This window comes from Pseudomassariella vexata (assembly GCF_002105095.1).
Source record: "Pseudomassariella vexata strain CBS 129021 chromosome Unknown BCR38scaffold_2, whole genome shotgun sequence".
Taxonomy (NCBI): domain Eukaryota; kingdom Fungi; phylum Ascomycota; class Sordariomycetes; order Amphisphaeriales; family Pseudomassariaceae; genus Pseudomassariella; species Pseudomassariella vexata.
The window spans coordinates 2,076,907-2,091,665 of NW_024467957.1; the positions used below are offsets into that span (position 1 = coordinate 2,076,907).

The 14,759-nt window shown below is 51.5% G+C and overlaps 5 protein-coding genes across 5 annotated transcripts; 2 read left to right on the forward strand and 3 right to left on the reverse strand.

The window, feature by feature from the left end:
- Positions 1–327: 327 nt before the first annotated feature.
- Positions 328–761, forward strand: BCR38DRAFT_481225 (NADH-ubiquinone oxidoreductase B12 subunit family-domain-containing protein; the record flags this gene model as incomplete). Its single annotated transcript, XM_040863358.1, has 3 exons — positions 328–341; positions 412–516; positions 596–761. 3 exons carry the CDS (start codon positions 328–330, stop codon positions 759–761), a joined length of 285 nt encoding a protein of 94 aa, XP_040720025.1.
- Positions 762–2,404: 1,643 nt separating this feature from the next.
- On the reverse strand, positions 2,405–3,367 carry BCR38DRAFT_334064 (uncharacterized protein; the record flags this gene model as incomplete). Its single annotated transcript, XM_040855279.1, has 1 exon — positions 2,405–3,367. One exon carries the CDS (start codon positions 3,365–3,367, stop codon positions 2,405–2,407), a length of 963 nt encoding a protein of 320 aa, XP_040720026.1.
- A 4,058-nt stretch (positions 3,368–7,425) lies between these two features.
- Positions 7,426–9,025, reverse strand: BCR38DRAFT_420949 (uncharacterized protein). Its single transcript, XM_040859409.1, has 4 exons — positions 8,819–9,025; positions 8,681–8,752; positions 8,494–8,580; positions 7,426–8,416 (listed from the first exon to the last, which is right to left on the reverse strand). The coding sequence occupies exons 1-4, from the start codon at positions 8,851–8,853 to the stop codon at positions 7,870–7,872; spliced, it is 741 nt and encodes a 246-aa protein (XP_040720027.1). The 5' UTR covers positions 8,854–9,025; the 3' UTR covers positions 7,426–7,869.
- Positions 9,026–9,408: 383 nt separating this feature from the next.
- Positions 9,409–11,944, reverse strand: BCR38DRAFT_420953 (uncharacterized protein). The gene is made up of 2 exons (XM_040859410.1): positions 11,673–11,944; positions 9,409–11,527 (listed from the first exon to the last, which is right to left on the reverse strand). The coding sequence occupies exons 1-2, from the start codon at positions 11,673–11,675 to the stop codon at positions 9,674–9,676; spliced, it is 1,857 nt and encodes a 618-aa protein (XP_040720028.1). The 5' UTR covers positions 11,676–11,944; the 3' UTR covers positions 9,409–9,673.
- A 334-nt stretch (positions 11,945–12,278) lies between these two features.
- On the forward strand, positions 12,279–14,748 carry BCR38DRAFT_361630 (uncharacterized protein). The gene is made up of 2 exons (XM_040857172.1): positions 12,279–13,061; positions 13,112–14,748. The coding sequence occupies exons 1-2, from the start codon at positions 12,719–12,721 to the stop codon at positions 14,257–14,259; spliced, it is 1,491 nt and encodes a 496-aa protein (XP_040720029.1). The 5' UTR covers positions 12,279–12,718; the 3' UTR covers positions 14,260–14,748.
- The last annotated feature ends 11 nt before the right edge of the window (positions 14,749–14,759 follow it).

The following is a 14,759-nucleotide window of genomic DNA, read 5'->3' on the forward strand; positions in this document are numbered from 1 at the left end:
CAAGAACAACCAGATCCCATGCAACATGCCCAATAGGAACAGAAAACATCTCTCAGTCCGGCCAATTTGCAAACTTATCAGTGTGGTCATCCCGTCACCGGAAGGAGAATAAGGGATTGGCCTTTCCAGTTGGGCGTTGAAGTTGAAATGGAGGTATGCACTTCCTCGGCTCCCGGAAATACTTATCAGCCGAGTCCAATTGACCTCATCAGTGCAGCGAGCTCCAAACGACATCTAACCAACGAGAGCTGTCGCGCAAGAGACGTCCCGACACATATTTGCCTTCTGCTGGACAGCAATTGTTGTGCATAAGGTCGGCAATTCACCATGCATGCAACGAGGTACGGTTACAGCGCTCAATTGTGTCATCAATGTTGTCGAAATATGACTAACCGATCGCACCGGCTCTAGGTTACTACGAGCCGCCCGCGGCCCGAAGCCAAACATCACCGGCTTCGACCCTCGAAAGTTCGCACAAGCAGCTGGCCAGCCCAGATATGACCCCTGGGAGCGAGCGTGAGTTGCCCTTCGACCCATCTGTCTACCAATTGGTTGCGGAACAAACTACAACGACTCAGGACTGACCCAACGGCAGTGAGGCGTGGCGGTACGAGGGAGAATTCACACGATGGAATCGTTTCAAGGGCGGCTTCCCTGGGCTGGGCATCGCGACGGTAGCATTTGCGGCCTACTGCGGCTATGAGTACCTGTTCCTAAAGGACGAGCACCACTCAGAGGGCCATGGCGAGGAACACCACTGAATGGGGCTTGATGGACGGCATCGGGCGATGGCGAAGGGACAATGTACATATATCATGGCATCCATGGATTCGACTGGATGTAGGTTGGCCACGAAGGCTCAGGTTCATACAGAATAGTCACAAGAACTAACTTTCGCATTCTGAATGTGACGAGTGGTAGATTTTTGGAGGGGTCAGCGCAGAGGAGAGGGGCACAATGGGGAGGGTGTACTTTCTTGGTGTTTGCTCTGAGGCAAAAGCTTGCCTCGCACCACTTGTTTCACTATGTATGTGGTCCCTGGCAGCAGTCCGCCAGGTTGGCTTCTGAGGGATTATGGGTATGTTGATTTGAGAGCTGAGATCATGCATCTGGTCTGCAAGGTCTGTTTCCTTTAGAAAACCTAACTGTTTTGGCTCTCCGCAGTCTGCCATGAGGGATACAGCTACTTGTCTACCTATTTAATTTACCTCAGCCAGTCAGTCATCCAACCCTATAAACAAGTTCTCGGGCACAGCCTGTAATTGTCCCACCTTCCTTTTGAAAGCTCCACGCCACTCTAGATCTTCCCGTAGAAGCCACTGAATTCCTCGGACATTTGTAATTTTTTCATCAATGTCGTACCTCTGAGCAAACCTGGCGAAGATACGTAACCCAACACGGCAATCACGTTCCGCATCTCTCCAGTGGCGTGTTCTATGGGTCCGCTAAGCTCCTGCCGAACACGCTTTACACCGACGTGGAAGTCCGAGGCGGCGACCAAACCTGGAATCTGCTCAGGGCCATCCTCTGGAAGGAAGTCCGCTAGCGCTAGGCAGGACGGCACACTGCAAATCCACGATAGTACTATGAATTGCCTCTAGACGTGGCGTCTCCAGCCAAGCCCAGCCCGTCTAGCTTTGAGAAGCTACCTGATGAGTTCTGCGAAGCATCCTCACTGTTCTACCGCCACGACGACATAAGCAGCGGTGCCAAGCCGCTGCATGACTATCTTATGAGAGTCTGCACAAAGACTGCCTTCTACCATCTGAGCCGTGGAAAGAAGTTCCTGGGTACGTGGCAAGGATCACAGCATTTTGCTGTCGATATCATGAGAGGAGGGGGCAATCCTCATCTGGGAATTGCTAAGCTCGACTGTCCGAACTCTTGCAACTTCTGTTGCCTAGGCCTGTTACAACCTTCCAGGCGCTTCGAGAAGACCGGGTACGAGCCAGTGAAATCCGCCACCTTCGGCTCCAAAAACACCCGAAGATGTGTTGTAGCTTATTGCGACTTATGCGCTCCGAGGCTGACTTCCACGCGATGAACGCAATGCTGTAATCTCGGGTAGGCTAATGAGTAGTCAGATGAAAGTGGCACTGCCATTCATGTTTTAATAGCATGAGGATTCTTGACGTTGTTACTTTGTATCGACATGGGGATAGAAAACTTTGCTAGGCGGCACAAACTCCTCCCTGAGCTATAATACTACACCGTTCCTCCATAGCACGACGTGATTTTTGAAATCAGAAGGAGGCCCAATCGTCTTGAAAGTGCAACCACTTTTATCCGAGCGATGGAAACCGACAAAGCTACGAAGTGTGTTTTGTGATAAATGTGCACTCACGATTATCATCTGAAATTTCTGGCTATATGCTTCGCAACTGATGCCTCTGCCTCCCGTAAATCATAACCCAATACCGTTAACCACATCTAAAGCGCCGTCAACAGCCACCTCCAAATCCGCGACTCGATGCTTCAGCCCCCGATTCTCATCTCTAAGCAGGCTAACAGTATCCCAAGCAACACTCGAGTCCCGTCCCCGGCAATTCTTGCACCCGTCCGCTCCAAGACCTCCATCGTCTTTCGTGGTGTCTCCGGATATGCCTTTAAACAATTTCTGAAATGTGGTCATCTCCTTGGCCGTCTTAGACTTGGGCGTGGCTTCCATACTGGCAGTCTTTCCAGGCTGGACAGTGGGCAGATCGATGGTGCTCTCCCTCGCACTCGTCATGATGGTCGGACTGCGGCTGCGGGAGAAGACGCTCTCGCTTTCGGCGCTCTCCTCGTCTGTGTCGAAGCTAACATCGGATTTGACGGTGAGCCCAGACTTTCTCCACTTTTGGCGCTCAGCTTCGTCGACGCCCAAGTCCTCGTTCACTATGGGTCCTTCGGCTAGGAGCTTTTCGCGCGTGAGACGTTCCTCGATGCGGGCCTTCTTCTCGGCTTTGAGCTCCCGCATCAATTGTTGCATGGCCTGCTCTTGCTCCGCGGCTTTGCTGGCCATGTGTTCGAGTTGCATCTTTAGACTCTCGACCCGCATGTTGATCTCCTCTGCCTCTTCTTTTTCGACTGAGCGTTCGGCTTGTATTTCCTGGAAGGCGGTGGTGCGCTCGCGGTAGGCGCTCTGCATCTTGAGAACGAGACCAGTTGCGTTTATTTGGAGATTCTTGTAGGCTGCTGGGGAAAAGGTATCGCGTTCGGAGGGTGACATCGACGGGTACAGAGCCGCTTCAACGTTGAGATTGAGTATCTCTTCTTCAGAGAGGGGAGTGACGGGTGACTGGCTGGTTAACCGCGTTGTGAGCGCCGACAGGAAACCGAAGCGCGACTGCGTAATCGATGTGCTCTTCGGCGTGGTCGAATCCATGTTTGCTATTTCTTGTTTGGATTTAGGTGTAGTCTCGGGTGAAGCATCCTCTTGGGAAGGAGGCGTAGAGGTGCCGCCTAGCCAGCCGACGAACATGCCATTTGAATTATCCTGCCGCCGGCGGCTACGTCCATCGCCTGTAAGTGCCATTTCTGACGAGTGCCTCGAATGCCTTCTACTAGACGGTTGTGATGAAGTGTTGATACGCAAGCGCGACAAGTCTGGTGCTGTCTGTTGCCGACGATGTTGTTGTTGTTGATAAGGCAAAAAGGTAGATCGATGGTCCGTAGTTGGCGAGTGGTAATGTGATGGTCCCTCCTCGGCAGGCTCGAATGTCAACGCCGGCTCGAGATAGTCGTCGTTGCCAAACACTCCGCCTCCAACGTACGAGGATTCATCGGTTTCCAAACCGGTTCTGGCCCCCTGAACGGGTTTGCGTGGAGCCTCAGCCCTTGTTAGCATTGCGATTATGATTTGACTCGGGGAGGAACAATGGTAATCCCTCGACCTGGCTCCAGCAAATGTGGAGAGACGGCTCTTTTTGGCAAAGGATCTGGGATTCGGGTCGGGGTTCAAGGGTATGGCCGCCTTTTAAGTTGTTTGACGTTTCAGAGTCAACCGCAGCTGAAGATGGTAGAATGTGGATGGTATCTTCTCATTCCCCAAATCGAAGACTGCGGTTTAGGCAGTCTTTGAATAACAAAAGGCCGTGTTGTAGTCGCCCAACGCTAGGTACTTTCCAAGTCCACAGAGCCGATACAGACGCCAATAACATGCGCTTTTAAAGGCCCACTTGTTGCGAACTCTTGCTGGTTTGCATAAACAACACCACCTCAGAAGGGCAAAGCGCACTTCGCTTGAGCTGCTGTGATTCGAACGGTTTGCGCGACCAGATGGAACCCTTGTGCCGATATGCACAATGCAGCGTCGTGCAGTGACAGCAGTCTGGCCTCTGCGAGGGGCTTGCGCGTTGAGAAACCCAAAGGCGGGGCCCTCGGTTGCAGGGGCGTTCAGATAAAGCTGCTGGTGATGCCAGGGATGCTTGGACTTGGTGGTGTGGTTACTTTTAGCTGCGTGCTGGGCAAGCTGGAGCTCTGCCAACCTGTTGTTGTGAGGCTTGAAGTTCCTGAGTTAAGCCGAGTTGGAATCGTGTTGATACTATTTAACCTTGGTACTTGTGTCAAGTTGCAAAGGACTGTGATCCTATCTTCTGCTTGTTCCAAGGCAGAGCGAATGACTAGATTGGTTTGAGTAATAGTGGATCTCAACATTTTGCTCTATGGCTGGGGCTAGCCCTTCAACCACGGTGGTCCGGTGAAGGTTGTCGATGACTTCCCCATTCTGGTTCATTCTAGCCCACTTTGCATTCCGAATTTGTGCAACGGGTCGCCAACTCATGACAGTGTTAACGATCAAAACTCGAGAGTGCAACATCGCCATTTCTGTAGCGCAAGTATAAAGTGAGCAAACCCTAAGGTTTTTCGCAGTTGTTCCATTCGCCCCGAGAGAACTTACTAACTACTACACTGTACTTGAGTATAATTGCTTGAGTGATATGTAAGTTCTGTGCAGAATAATGTTGCATCCAGATATCCTGGGCCACTAATGCCTGCGGTCTTGGACTATTGAGGAGCCGGTGTTGATGGGTCTAGTTTGTCCGGGGCAAAAAAAAGCATCATTGGCAAGCGACATTGTCTCATTTACCAAATGGAGACCTAATCAGCTCGGCCCTTTCTCCCCTGCCGAAATCGAAAATCGTATTTTGAGGTCAGCATGGTTTGGATGGGTGGAACAGAGCATCCGATCAAGTGCCTCGGCACGAACGGAGCTGCAGGTTACACTCGACAATGAGGACGCGACAATTTACCCGCGGCCTCGGAGATACACACCAAGCACTACTCTGTTTTCCTATCCATGGAACTTGTGTACTGCTAGGCCTCTAGTTTATTGGCGAGGTTTCCCAGTCAGTAGGTTCACGCGTAGTGGAAAGGTCAGAAACAGTCGGTGAAGCCCATTTCATTATGGCAGCCAATTCCGGAGAGCAACCAGATCGTAATGGGCTGCATGAAATATGTACAAGACCATTGACGAAGCCAGTCTACGGGCTTGTTTGCATTTCCGTGCTGTTTCCAGAAGGCTCTTCATAATCGACACATTGTATATAGGAGTCCCGAATCGGCCGCAGACCTCGGTATGGGATCTTCAAAGCCACCCAGCGTTGTGTTCTGGTTCTGGTTCTGCAGTGTCAGTCTTCCACAAGGCATTAGCAAGGCCAAGAAGTCCTGACGATCTGGGACGTCTTCAGATCTTCTGGCTGCCGCATACTTATTTCCTTAGCGATCTCTACACTAACATCGGACGTCCTTCTCGAGGTTTGGGCATAGAGAGCTAACGGGTCACTCTCGAGCATGGATTCGTGAGCTATGTTGAAGTGTATGCCAGCTTCGCTACAGATTTAGTGAGCACATACTCAATTATCAATGGTCATCCTTCATTTAATTGGAAGCGTCAAATTCTCCGTAGGTTTGGCTCTCATTCAGCATACGAGCTCGAGTCGTGTGAAGGACGGCCCAGCGTATGCAGCCTAGCCATGCATCATCACCAACCATCCTGAGGTGATTTGGGAGTCAAAGACGTCGGCTTATCACCTGTATGAGAACATTGCATGCTTCGTCAAGGTTCTAGGTTTACAAGTCAGCATACTCGCGACATTAACGTAAGAAAATCGTGGATGCACCCGGAAGCACTTTGGTCGGAACGGGTTGTTATAAATGTTCATTCAGGGGTACTACTGACTTGTATCGAACCCGACAACGAACGTACAACTATCCGCCAACTTCACCAAACACTCGATATAATAAGCGGATTGGAGACTATTGAGATCGATATTTCCCATAAAATATAAAATGCCCAGGATAAGTGGTTTCGTGACACCACAATATGTTAGCAACACCCACGCCCAGAACCACCTGGTTATGTCCAATTCTAACAGTGATATGTTCGATCAGAAGACGCTCGGATACGCTTCCAGTCCAGTCCGCAGCTCAACATCCTACGGACCACGATGCCCCTAGAACTCGAACCAGTTGTCAGCACCAGTTTGTTAGATAATGTGGAAGTGGTAGCCGGAGGTCATGGTGAGGTACACTTCGGGTACTTTAGGGCCCCTGTGCGGTTTGGGCCTCTTCACCTATACTTCTCTTCGACACCTTCGTATGAAGCCTTCGTATGTAGCCAAAATGCTAGTACCCGTACAGTCCCGCAAATAACAATTGTATCTGAGATACCGTTACTGGGTTTTTGACACTGGCGCCATAACCTCTGATCCTGCCGCCCAGTCGACCTCATGTTATGATATTGAGACTTTGCCTGTCTCCCGCTCCTGCAGCGACCTCCCGTGTTAAAAAGGTTACAATGTCCCCGCCAGACTCTAACAATCCCCAGGGGCGTGCTGTAGCTGAACTGGTGGGCTCACACTGACAAGAGGTGTACGTGAGTATGAAATTGACAAATTTACAAACTAGTAAAAGCGGTCGCGGGATTATTTATGCCTTTAACTCGAGCGTGTGGTCCTTCTTCTCCTCCCTTCCCCGTGGGTGTCTAGGACGAACACGTGTCGTCCTTATGACACTAATTCGTCCGATAGCCGGTTGGTAAGTGGCGGAAAGATGGCGGTTATTGAAATTGACATAAAGACGTGATGGTCAAGCTCATCATCACCAACATTAGGCCTCTCCCTTTTTCGGCATGGCACACCCAACACAATCGCCGTTTCTGCAACTTCCGGCAATATATAGAGCTGCTCAACCGTAAAGGCTTGAGGCAGTTTTGTGTGCTTCACTTGCCGGGCATATTCTGGGTTAGTCTTTCGAAATATCACCCTTCTCGGGACCACGCCGCTCCCGTGCAAAGTCACCTCTTTTAACGGTTGACATGTACAGTAAGCAGCAGTTCACTCCAGAAGGCATCATCCACCGTGACCATGCGGACGGCCAATTCAGCTAGTATGAAATATGCATAGCCAATATAAAGAACAATAGAATATGTGAAAAAATAGGAGAAAAAGAAGAGTAGATGGATTCAGGAACTGCACCTGCGCGTGTAGACACGCTTATTATTTTGAGATGATTCAGAACAGAATCCTTAATCCAGCGTACGTAGTTTTTATGGTAGTCTGACTCGATGGCGACGGCGATGCGTTGAATTTCATTCATATACTAGCAGTCACAGATACAACCAGTAATGGGTGATCTTCGACGACAGGCTTTCAATAATTGAGGGGCGACCTGGAAGCTCGATTCTCATATATCACTATTTTCTCCGGCTGGGCCCATCATCACGGGCCTGAGCCTCAGCGCCGCATAAATAAAGCCATCCTCCATTGGCCACGGCCATCAAGGGCACGTACATCCGCACGGCACAAAGCCCGAGCCAAAGTACTCGAGAATCCTTGCCCTACCCACACCGTACTCGCCTTCATCTCGTCTCGCAGCTCAGCTCCTCTAGTAGAAACTCTCTACCATGGTATCCTTCATGCTGCCGCTAATGTTGCCTGGGGCCGCGCCCTCGCCCAGTCTGAACACACTCTCGATCACACTAAGCTCGGTCGCAGTGGTGTCCAGACCTGTAACGGCCATCCAGTCATTGACCACCATGCCCGCTCCCACAACATTGCTGCCGCGATTCACGCTGCCAGCCACGAGGGGCACTTGAAGCAGACTGCTCAGCTCATCCTGGTCCTGTATACTCGTCTTGGGGTGGACGAGGCCACCTTGATTGCTCAGCGACATGTAGCTACCCACTAACACATTGTCGGCGATAGTCTGCCTGAATACCTCGACACCCAGCACGTCGGCGATGATTTCCTCCGTTTCGCGCTCCAGGTCCGGGTGGATCAAGGCGATGTGGTCATTGGCAACGATGACGTTGCCGAGGGCTGACAGGCGCTCCTCGATGCGCTGAATGCGAATTTCGTCGGGTAGAGAATTGCGTAAATGTTGCAGCTCTTGGTCTGTTGTTGATGTGGGCACGAGCAGGCCCTTGCGGTTTCTGTGACGGGCGGAATTTTAGTCAGTCGGGCTGGGGAAGAAAGGCGTGGTAGTAGATGGCAGTGTGGGAAAGCTCACCCCGTTGTTAACCGCCCGATGATGCGTGTGCCTGCGATGGTCGTCCGGCAAATGGGAATAACATCTTGCAGCTCTGCTTCAAAGACACTGCGAAACAGCCTATATCAGTCTCGCGCCGTATGACCGGAAACTTTGCGCTCCAGGTCTGGCAGGCGTCCTAGCCTGGTCAGGTAAGTACCAAACATACCTGTAGAAGTTCTCGCTGGCGCCTACTGCAGTCAAGGCATATGAGTTGGTTAAAGTCGCAAAGACACCGACCCTTTCAGTCAACTTATTAGTCCTGCCGTGCCTCTTCTCGGCTCAAGGGTCCAGAGGTGGGGCTTACTCGTTGGAGTTCTCGAACTGCGCACGCACCGCCATGATGTCGTCTTGCTTGGTACGACTTGTTTGCGAGGTAGGGGACGGTTGGTGGTAGTCGCGGGGAATTAAGAGATCGCGTGGTATAGGGTATCAAGACTATTTACGAAAAACTGCTGATTGTAGTTCAATCCGATTCAATGATGTTGAATGCAGCGAGCTTTTGTAGGAATTGGTATCAAGTCGTGTGGTGGGGCAATTTTCCACCACTTTTTGCCTGCGCCTACTTGAACAGGGTAAGCAAGTACATTCCGATGTCACTACCCTCGACTGGTTCAGTATCTGCCCAGCAGTGATGACTCAATATGCTGCATCGCCACCCCAAAAATGACTCTGTGAACTCCTAAAGCTTGCCTGGAGCGTTGCCAATTCTATTCGTTTGCCTTTGTAAGAGACTACACAACAGAGGCCGAGCAAACCCCATCATACGACGTTGGCGTATACTTCGATAGGGATCTGAGGTACCTTCGGCTGCCCGGCGTCTAGCGACCCGATGATTACCTCGCGTTGGCGACACCAACCGATTGTTCATTATGGCATCATACTGAGCATGCATGGAACAGCCTCAACTACCCATTAAGCGCGAAACAGAATTTGAAGATAACCCAATCACAACTGCCATGAAGCAAGACCAATCCGCATATGATTCATTAGAAAAACCCAACTATCTAAAGGGCCCCCAGGCATGCGCCTGTCGACGCAGGAACAGCTCCTGCGCACCCACTTCATACTCGGGTATAACATCCACCCCCAGTGTTCCGAGACGCCATCATATATAGTCATAATGCATGCAAACGAACATTTTGTTGGCCATGTTCCAACATCACCGTAGCTCCACAGCAGGGAAGTATCTCGGACCAGCGAACCCCTTCGCTACCACAGCTTGGATGTCAACGTTGTCGGAGAGGTCACGCTGTCGACTCCATAGCTTCAAAAGGATGAATCTGCCCGACACTGGCGGGTCGAACTTGATGGTGCATTTGCTCTTGTGACTCTCGATGAAGAATCTCGCATGAGGTGCCAGCATTTCACCTCCGCCGGCTCGCAAAGCTTCTTGCGAAGCAGCCTGGGCAGATTCAGCAGCCTCTGCAAGGGCAATGTCCGCACGGTTTCGATGGCGCCGCAACCGGTATTCCGAACCGCTCAAGCCAAAATCATCCAGGTTGCCTCCGTCGTCGCTACTATCACCCTCAAATGGCAGCGACCCGATTCTATTCGGCGCACGCCAATCTCCTCCGTATGTCGCGTCGTCTTCGTCATCGCTACACTCCGTCGTAACCTGGAAAGGTGGCGGGGTGCTCGCAAACTCAGAAGGAATCTGGGCGACTCGAGAGTCGTTATCCTCATCGTCCATGCCAATATTATACAACCGACGGGCTCTAACCTGAGACCCCGTCATAGTACTCCCATCGTCATTGTGTCGAGTGGATACAATTGGTGCCAACGGCTGCGTCTCCCGCTCCACGCGCCGTCGCGAGTTTCTTGGAGGTATATATTGGATCTGGTACTGGGTCGTTCGAGCCAACAGTTCATCCGAGTTCATGGAAATGAACACCATTCCCTCCTGTACAGGCGATGTGTAATTCGACCGGGGTGCTTTGATGACCAACTCTTTCAAGGTGAACACTGTGGCCCCTTGGTGCCGTAACACAATATTGCATCGAGGGCCTTTTGTACAATAGACACTTGAGTCGTTCTTCAGGATATTTTCCGCAGCGTGTCCATTGTCATCTGAGAAGATGCCTCCATCGCAGGTGACGATCTCCATCTTCAATTGACCCGGCTCAACCTGTCCGTATTTGCCGTAGCTAAACCCCTTGAAGCCATTAGACAGACGATCCGAGTCTAGTTTCCGCCGCTTGAACCGGCGACTCTCCTCATTGGGTTCTTGAGCTTGCAGTGGTGGTGACGGGAAGGACAGCTCTGAGTACGGATGCGGTGGGGTGTGCGTGAAGTCCAAAAGAGCGCGGAGTTGACTATTTGCATCCTCTAATTGCCGCTGGGCGTTGGCTTCATCCATCTGATGCTGCTCCCTCGAAGTGTCAAGTCGCGCTGCTCTCATACGTCGAATTTGCTGTTGTTCTAGTAGCATCATCTGCATCAGATAGTCGGAATGCTCTATGTGGGTATTTGCACCAGGACCAGCACCAGCACCAGCACCTGCACCTGCACCTGCCTGGCTGGAAGTAGCACTGCGATTTCGATCCGAGTATCGTTCGGAAGCACGAGATCGGGTGTGACGTCCTGATGCACTTGATGCGCCTGAGGCTGGCATATTTGAGCGTCGAGCCGTGTTCAGTGAACGCAGAGGAGGCAGAGACGGGGCTCCGGATGCAGTAGCACTAGATGGGTTCGTAGTTTGGGGTTCTCTTGAGAATCTACGATGAGGCTCTGAGCCGGAGTTGGATTCAGAAGACATGCTGTTGCGAGATGAGGAGCGAGACGCCGAGGCCCACCGATTCAGATGGTTCCGTATCAAATCTCGTCTTGCGCTACTAAGCAGGCCTGGTCGGCGATGGGCGTTGGCGTGGAATCTTTCGATCGCTCGGTATAACTCGCCAGAGGGACTGATATCCGAAGCCGAAGAAGCTTGGTCATCGAGTATGGAGCGCACAATCTCATCTGCCGAGCGATACGGAGGTGGATCAGAGGACGAGCGCTCAGATTGATTTCCAGACTGTTGCGGTGATAGACCTGGTTAGTGATTGTACTTCTCTCGCTGGGTAGTTGCAAGAACCAGTACGGGAAGCCTTTCAGCATTGACTAGACCATCCTACCAGACAAGGGGCGGCAGTGACATGCTAGGGTTCACTTGAACTGACCATGGAGCGACCCGTCGACAAAAGACAAGGCGTTTGCGTTGCTGCCACGATAGAGTCCTTTTCTACTTCAAGATTTGCAGCAACCCTGGATAGATCGACCACTTCGGAAGGCCGTCAGGAGTACCGCGGCAGGATAATAGAGTGCAGTGCAGTGACGATTCGATACGACGAGGTAGGGATATTGTCAATCGACCAGAAAGCAGACGTTGGTCGTTGCAGCAAACCAAGTGGGACGTAGTTAGCGATCATCGCTCTCAATTTGGTCAAATGGCTTGGGGTTTGTGGCTTTCCAGGTCTCCGCCGCGGGGCCAGTCGCAGGTTCGTTACTGCTTGCAGGCATCACTATTTTGCCTACAAAGCCTGGAACTGCCCATATGGTTTATTGCTAGCGAGTACATGACTGGGCCTTCTCTGCCTACTAAGACTGGCCGGATTTTCTGAGAAGCTTAGGTACCCATTAAACTCGTGCGCGAACCCCTCTAGACGCGGTTACCTTATAATTTTCGATGCTTGTCCCGTAGCCCTGTCATACGCGCCCAGCGTCGCGCTAAACGAAACAGTGTCAGTCTGTTTTGCGCGCTGGACTTGAGCCTCATCTCATTGCAAACAAAACCGTACGCAATTTAACAATCTAATAAATCCTGGGCGACGAGGGCGAGGGCAGGCTGATCGATCACATCTGCATCTCGTATCTCCTACCTAAGCGATCTTCCTCCCCAATTATCCAGTTGAGGCCTTACCATCTCATCAGGCGTCGAACGGTTGGTCTTACAATCGGAACTGCCTTAAGTGGTGACTGGTGTCCATCCGTCGACTACCTGGATCTCCCGACCGGTGATCTTCGGAAATCGGCCTGCTCATCTACTTCACGAAAGCTACGTCTTGATCTTGGCGTATCCAATCTATCCATGAACCGCGACTTCTCGTGACTGCCCAGTGTTACTGGCACCTTTAGAGTCCTCGAATTTTAGATCTCAACTTTCACCTAGTATCCACCACCTCTCTTGTCAACCTTGGAACAGCCCCCTGCGCCGTCGACAGCAAAAATGGAACAGCAAGACCATACCGCCGCACCGCCAGTGCAGCAAGTGACAGAGAATGATAGCCCGGCCACAATGCCTGAGCAGCCCACACAAGATGGCGGCATCATAGTCCCAGAGCACCAACCCGTGGGTTCTAACAGTGAAACGGGCATGGGCATGCACGTCCCGCATGATGGCGGTCTCATGCTTCCCAGCCAAGATGCCACCATGGCTGGCCTACACGGAGTCCTCGGTGCCAACGATGTCTTTCCTAACTCAAGCATCATGATGATGTCTAATCAGCACATCATGAACCTCAACGGCGCTGTTCCTCCGCAGCTTGCCCATGGAAAAGACATCAGTGCAGGTCAGTTTTCAGCTCATGTTTGTTTTATCCGCCACTCACGACAGTCTCAGACGAAATCGCGTTGTACGACCGTCAGATCCGCCTCTGGGGGATGAAAGCACAGAAGAGAATTCAGAGCGCCAATGTCCTCCTCATCACGATGAAGGCGCTTGCCAACGAAATCGCCAAGAATTTGGTCCTCGCTGGCATCGGCTCGCTCACCGTCGTGGACGACCAGATCGTCACGGAAGGTGACTTGGGTGCCCAATTCTTTCTCTCACAGGAGCATATTGGCCAAAATCGCGCCCAGGCGGCGAGCGTCAACATCAGAAAACTGAACCCCCGTGTGCAAGTTTTTGCAGATCCGGGGAGCATCATGGCCAAAGGTGCATCGTACTTTAATGCATTCGACATCATCATTGCCACAGATCTCAATCCCACTACACTGGCCTTCATAAACACGGCAACCCGGCTGCACGGAAAGCAATTCTACGCGGCTGCCTCGCATGGTTTCTACGGTTACATATTCTGCGATCTGATTGAGCATGACTACGTGCTCCAGCGTACCAAGGGAAATGTGGCCACGAAGATTGGCCAAGAAACCAGAACCCGCAGTGTCATTGACGTTAAGACCAAGAAGGAAGGCGACAAGACCATCGAAATGGTCACAAAACGAGAGCTGTACTCGACTTGGGATCTTGCGTCGGATACAAGCCTTCTTCCGGCCGAATACCAGAACGCTAAGCGCCGGCTTAAGGCAGTCACGCCTGCGCTCTCCTGCCTGCGTGCCCTGTGGGGCTTTCAGACGCTACAGAACCGGAACCCAGGCCATAACCGGCAGGATCTTGAATTCTTCACCAAGAGTGCAACTCACTGTCACCAGGTTCTTGGCCTCCCTACGGAAACGCTCCGTTCGGAGTTCCTACGGAGCTTCCTTCAGAACATTGGTAGCGAGATCGCTCCCGTCACAGCCATCTTGGGCGGCCAACTCGCACAGGACGTTATCAATGTTCTGGGCCAAAACCAACAGCCCATCCAAAACATGGTTGTCTTTGATGGCAACACGATGCAGGCAGAGATGTACCCGCTGCACCCCCAGGTCAACCTAGGAAGAGCGCAATTGGATATGAATATCCCAATGGCCGCCAATGTGCCGCAGCCTGCAGTCGACCCAGCCATGTATCATCAATTCTCACAAATTCCCAACACTACCATCTAGGCTAGCAGGGCGTACCCAAATGGCGGTTAAGGACAGGAGAGAAACAGGGAGCGTTTGTTAAGGAGACCTTGGAAAGGCACTCGTGGACCAACGTCAACCATAATCTGCCTAGGGTTCTGATTGGTTGGCGACTTTTGGAAAACAAATAAGCTGCGGTGGACTGATATCCTCATGCACATTGGGTGCAACGTTTGCCTCGCTATCCATAGCATTTCTTGGTGGAGGGAAAAAAAGCCGGCTGGACAGTAGGATAATCAATGACACAGTTCATAACCTGATTCACCAGGCCAGACTTGTGTAGATGCTGTCAAGGATTCCGCAGTGAAACACTGCAGCAGGGCTTCTTTATCACTCCCAATTATTCTAACATTCCACTAATCTATAGGCAAGCAGACCTCTGTGCGATGTTGGTCTCAGCCAATGGCCAACGTCGTATGAGGTATTGTCTGTACTTGATTTTCAGTACCTCACGTTAAATATAGCATTGCCAAAAGTTGTAT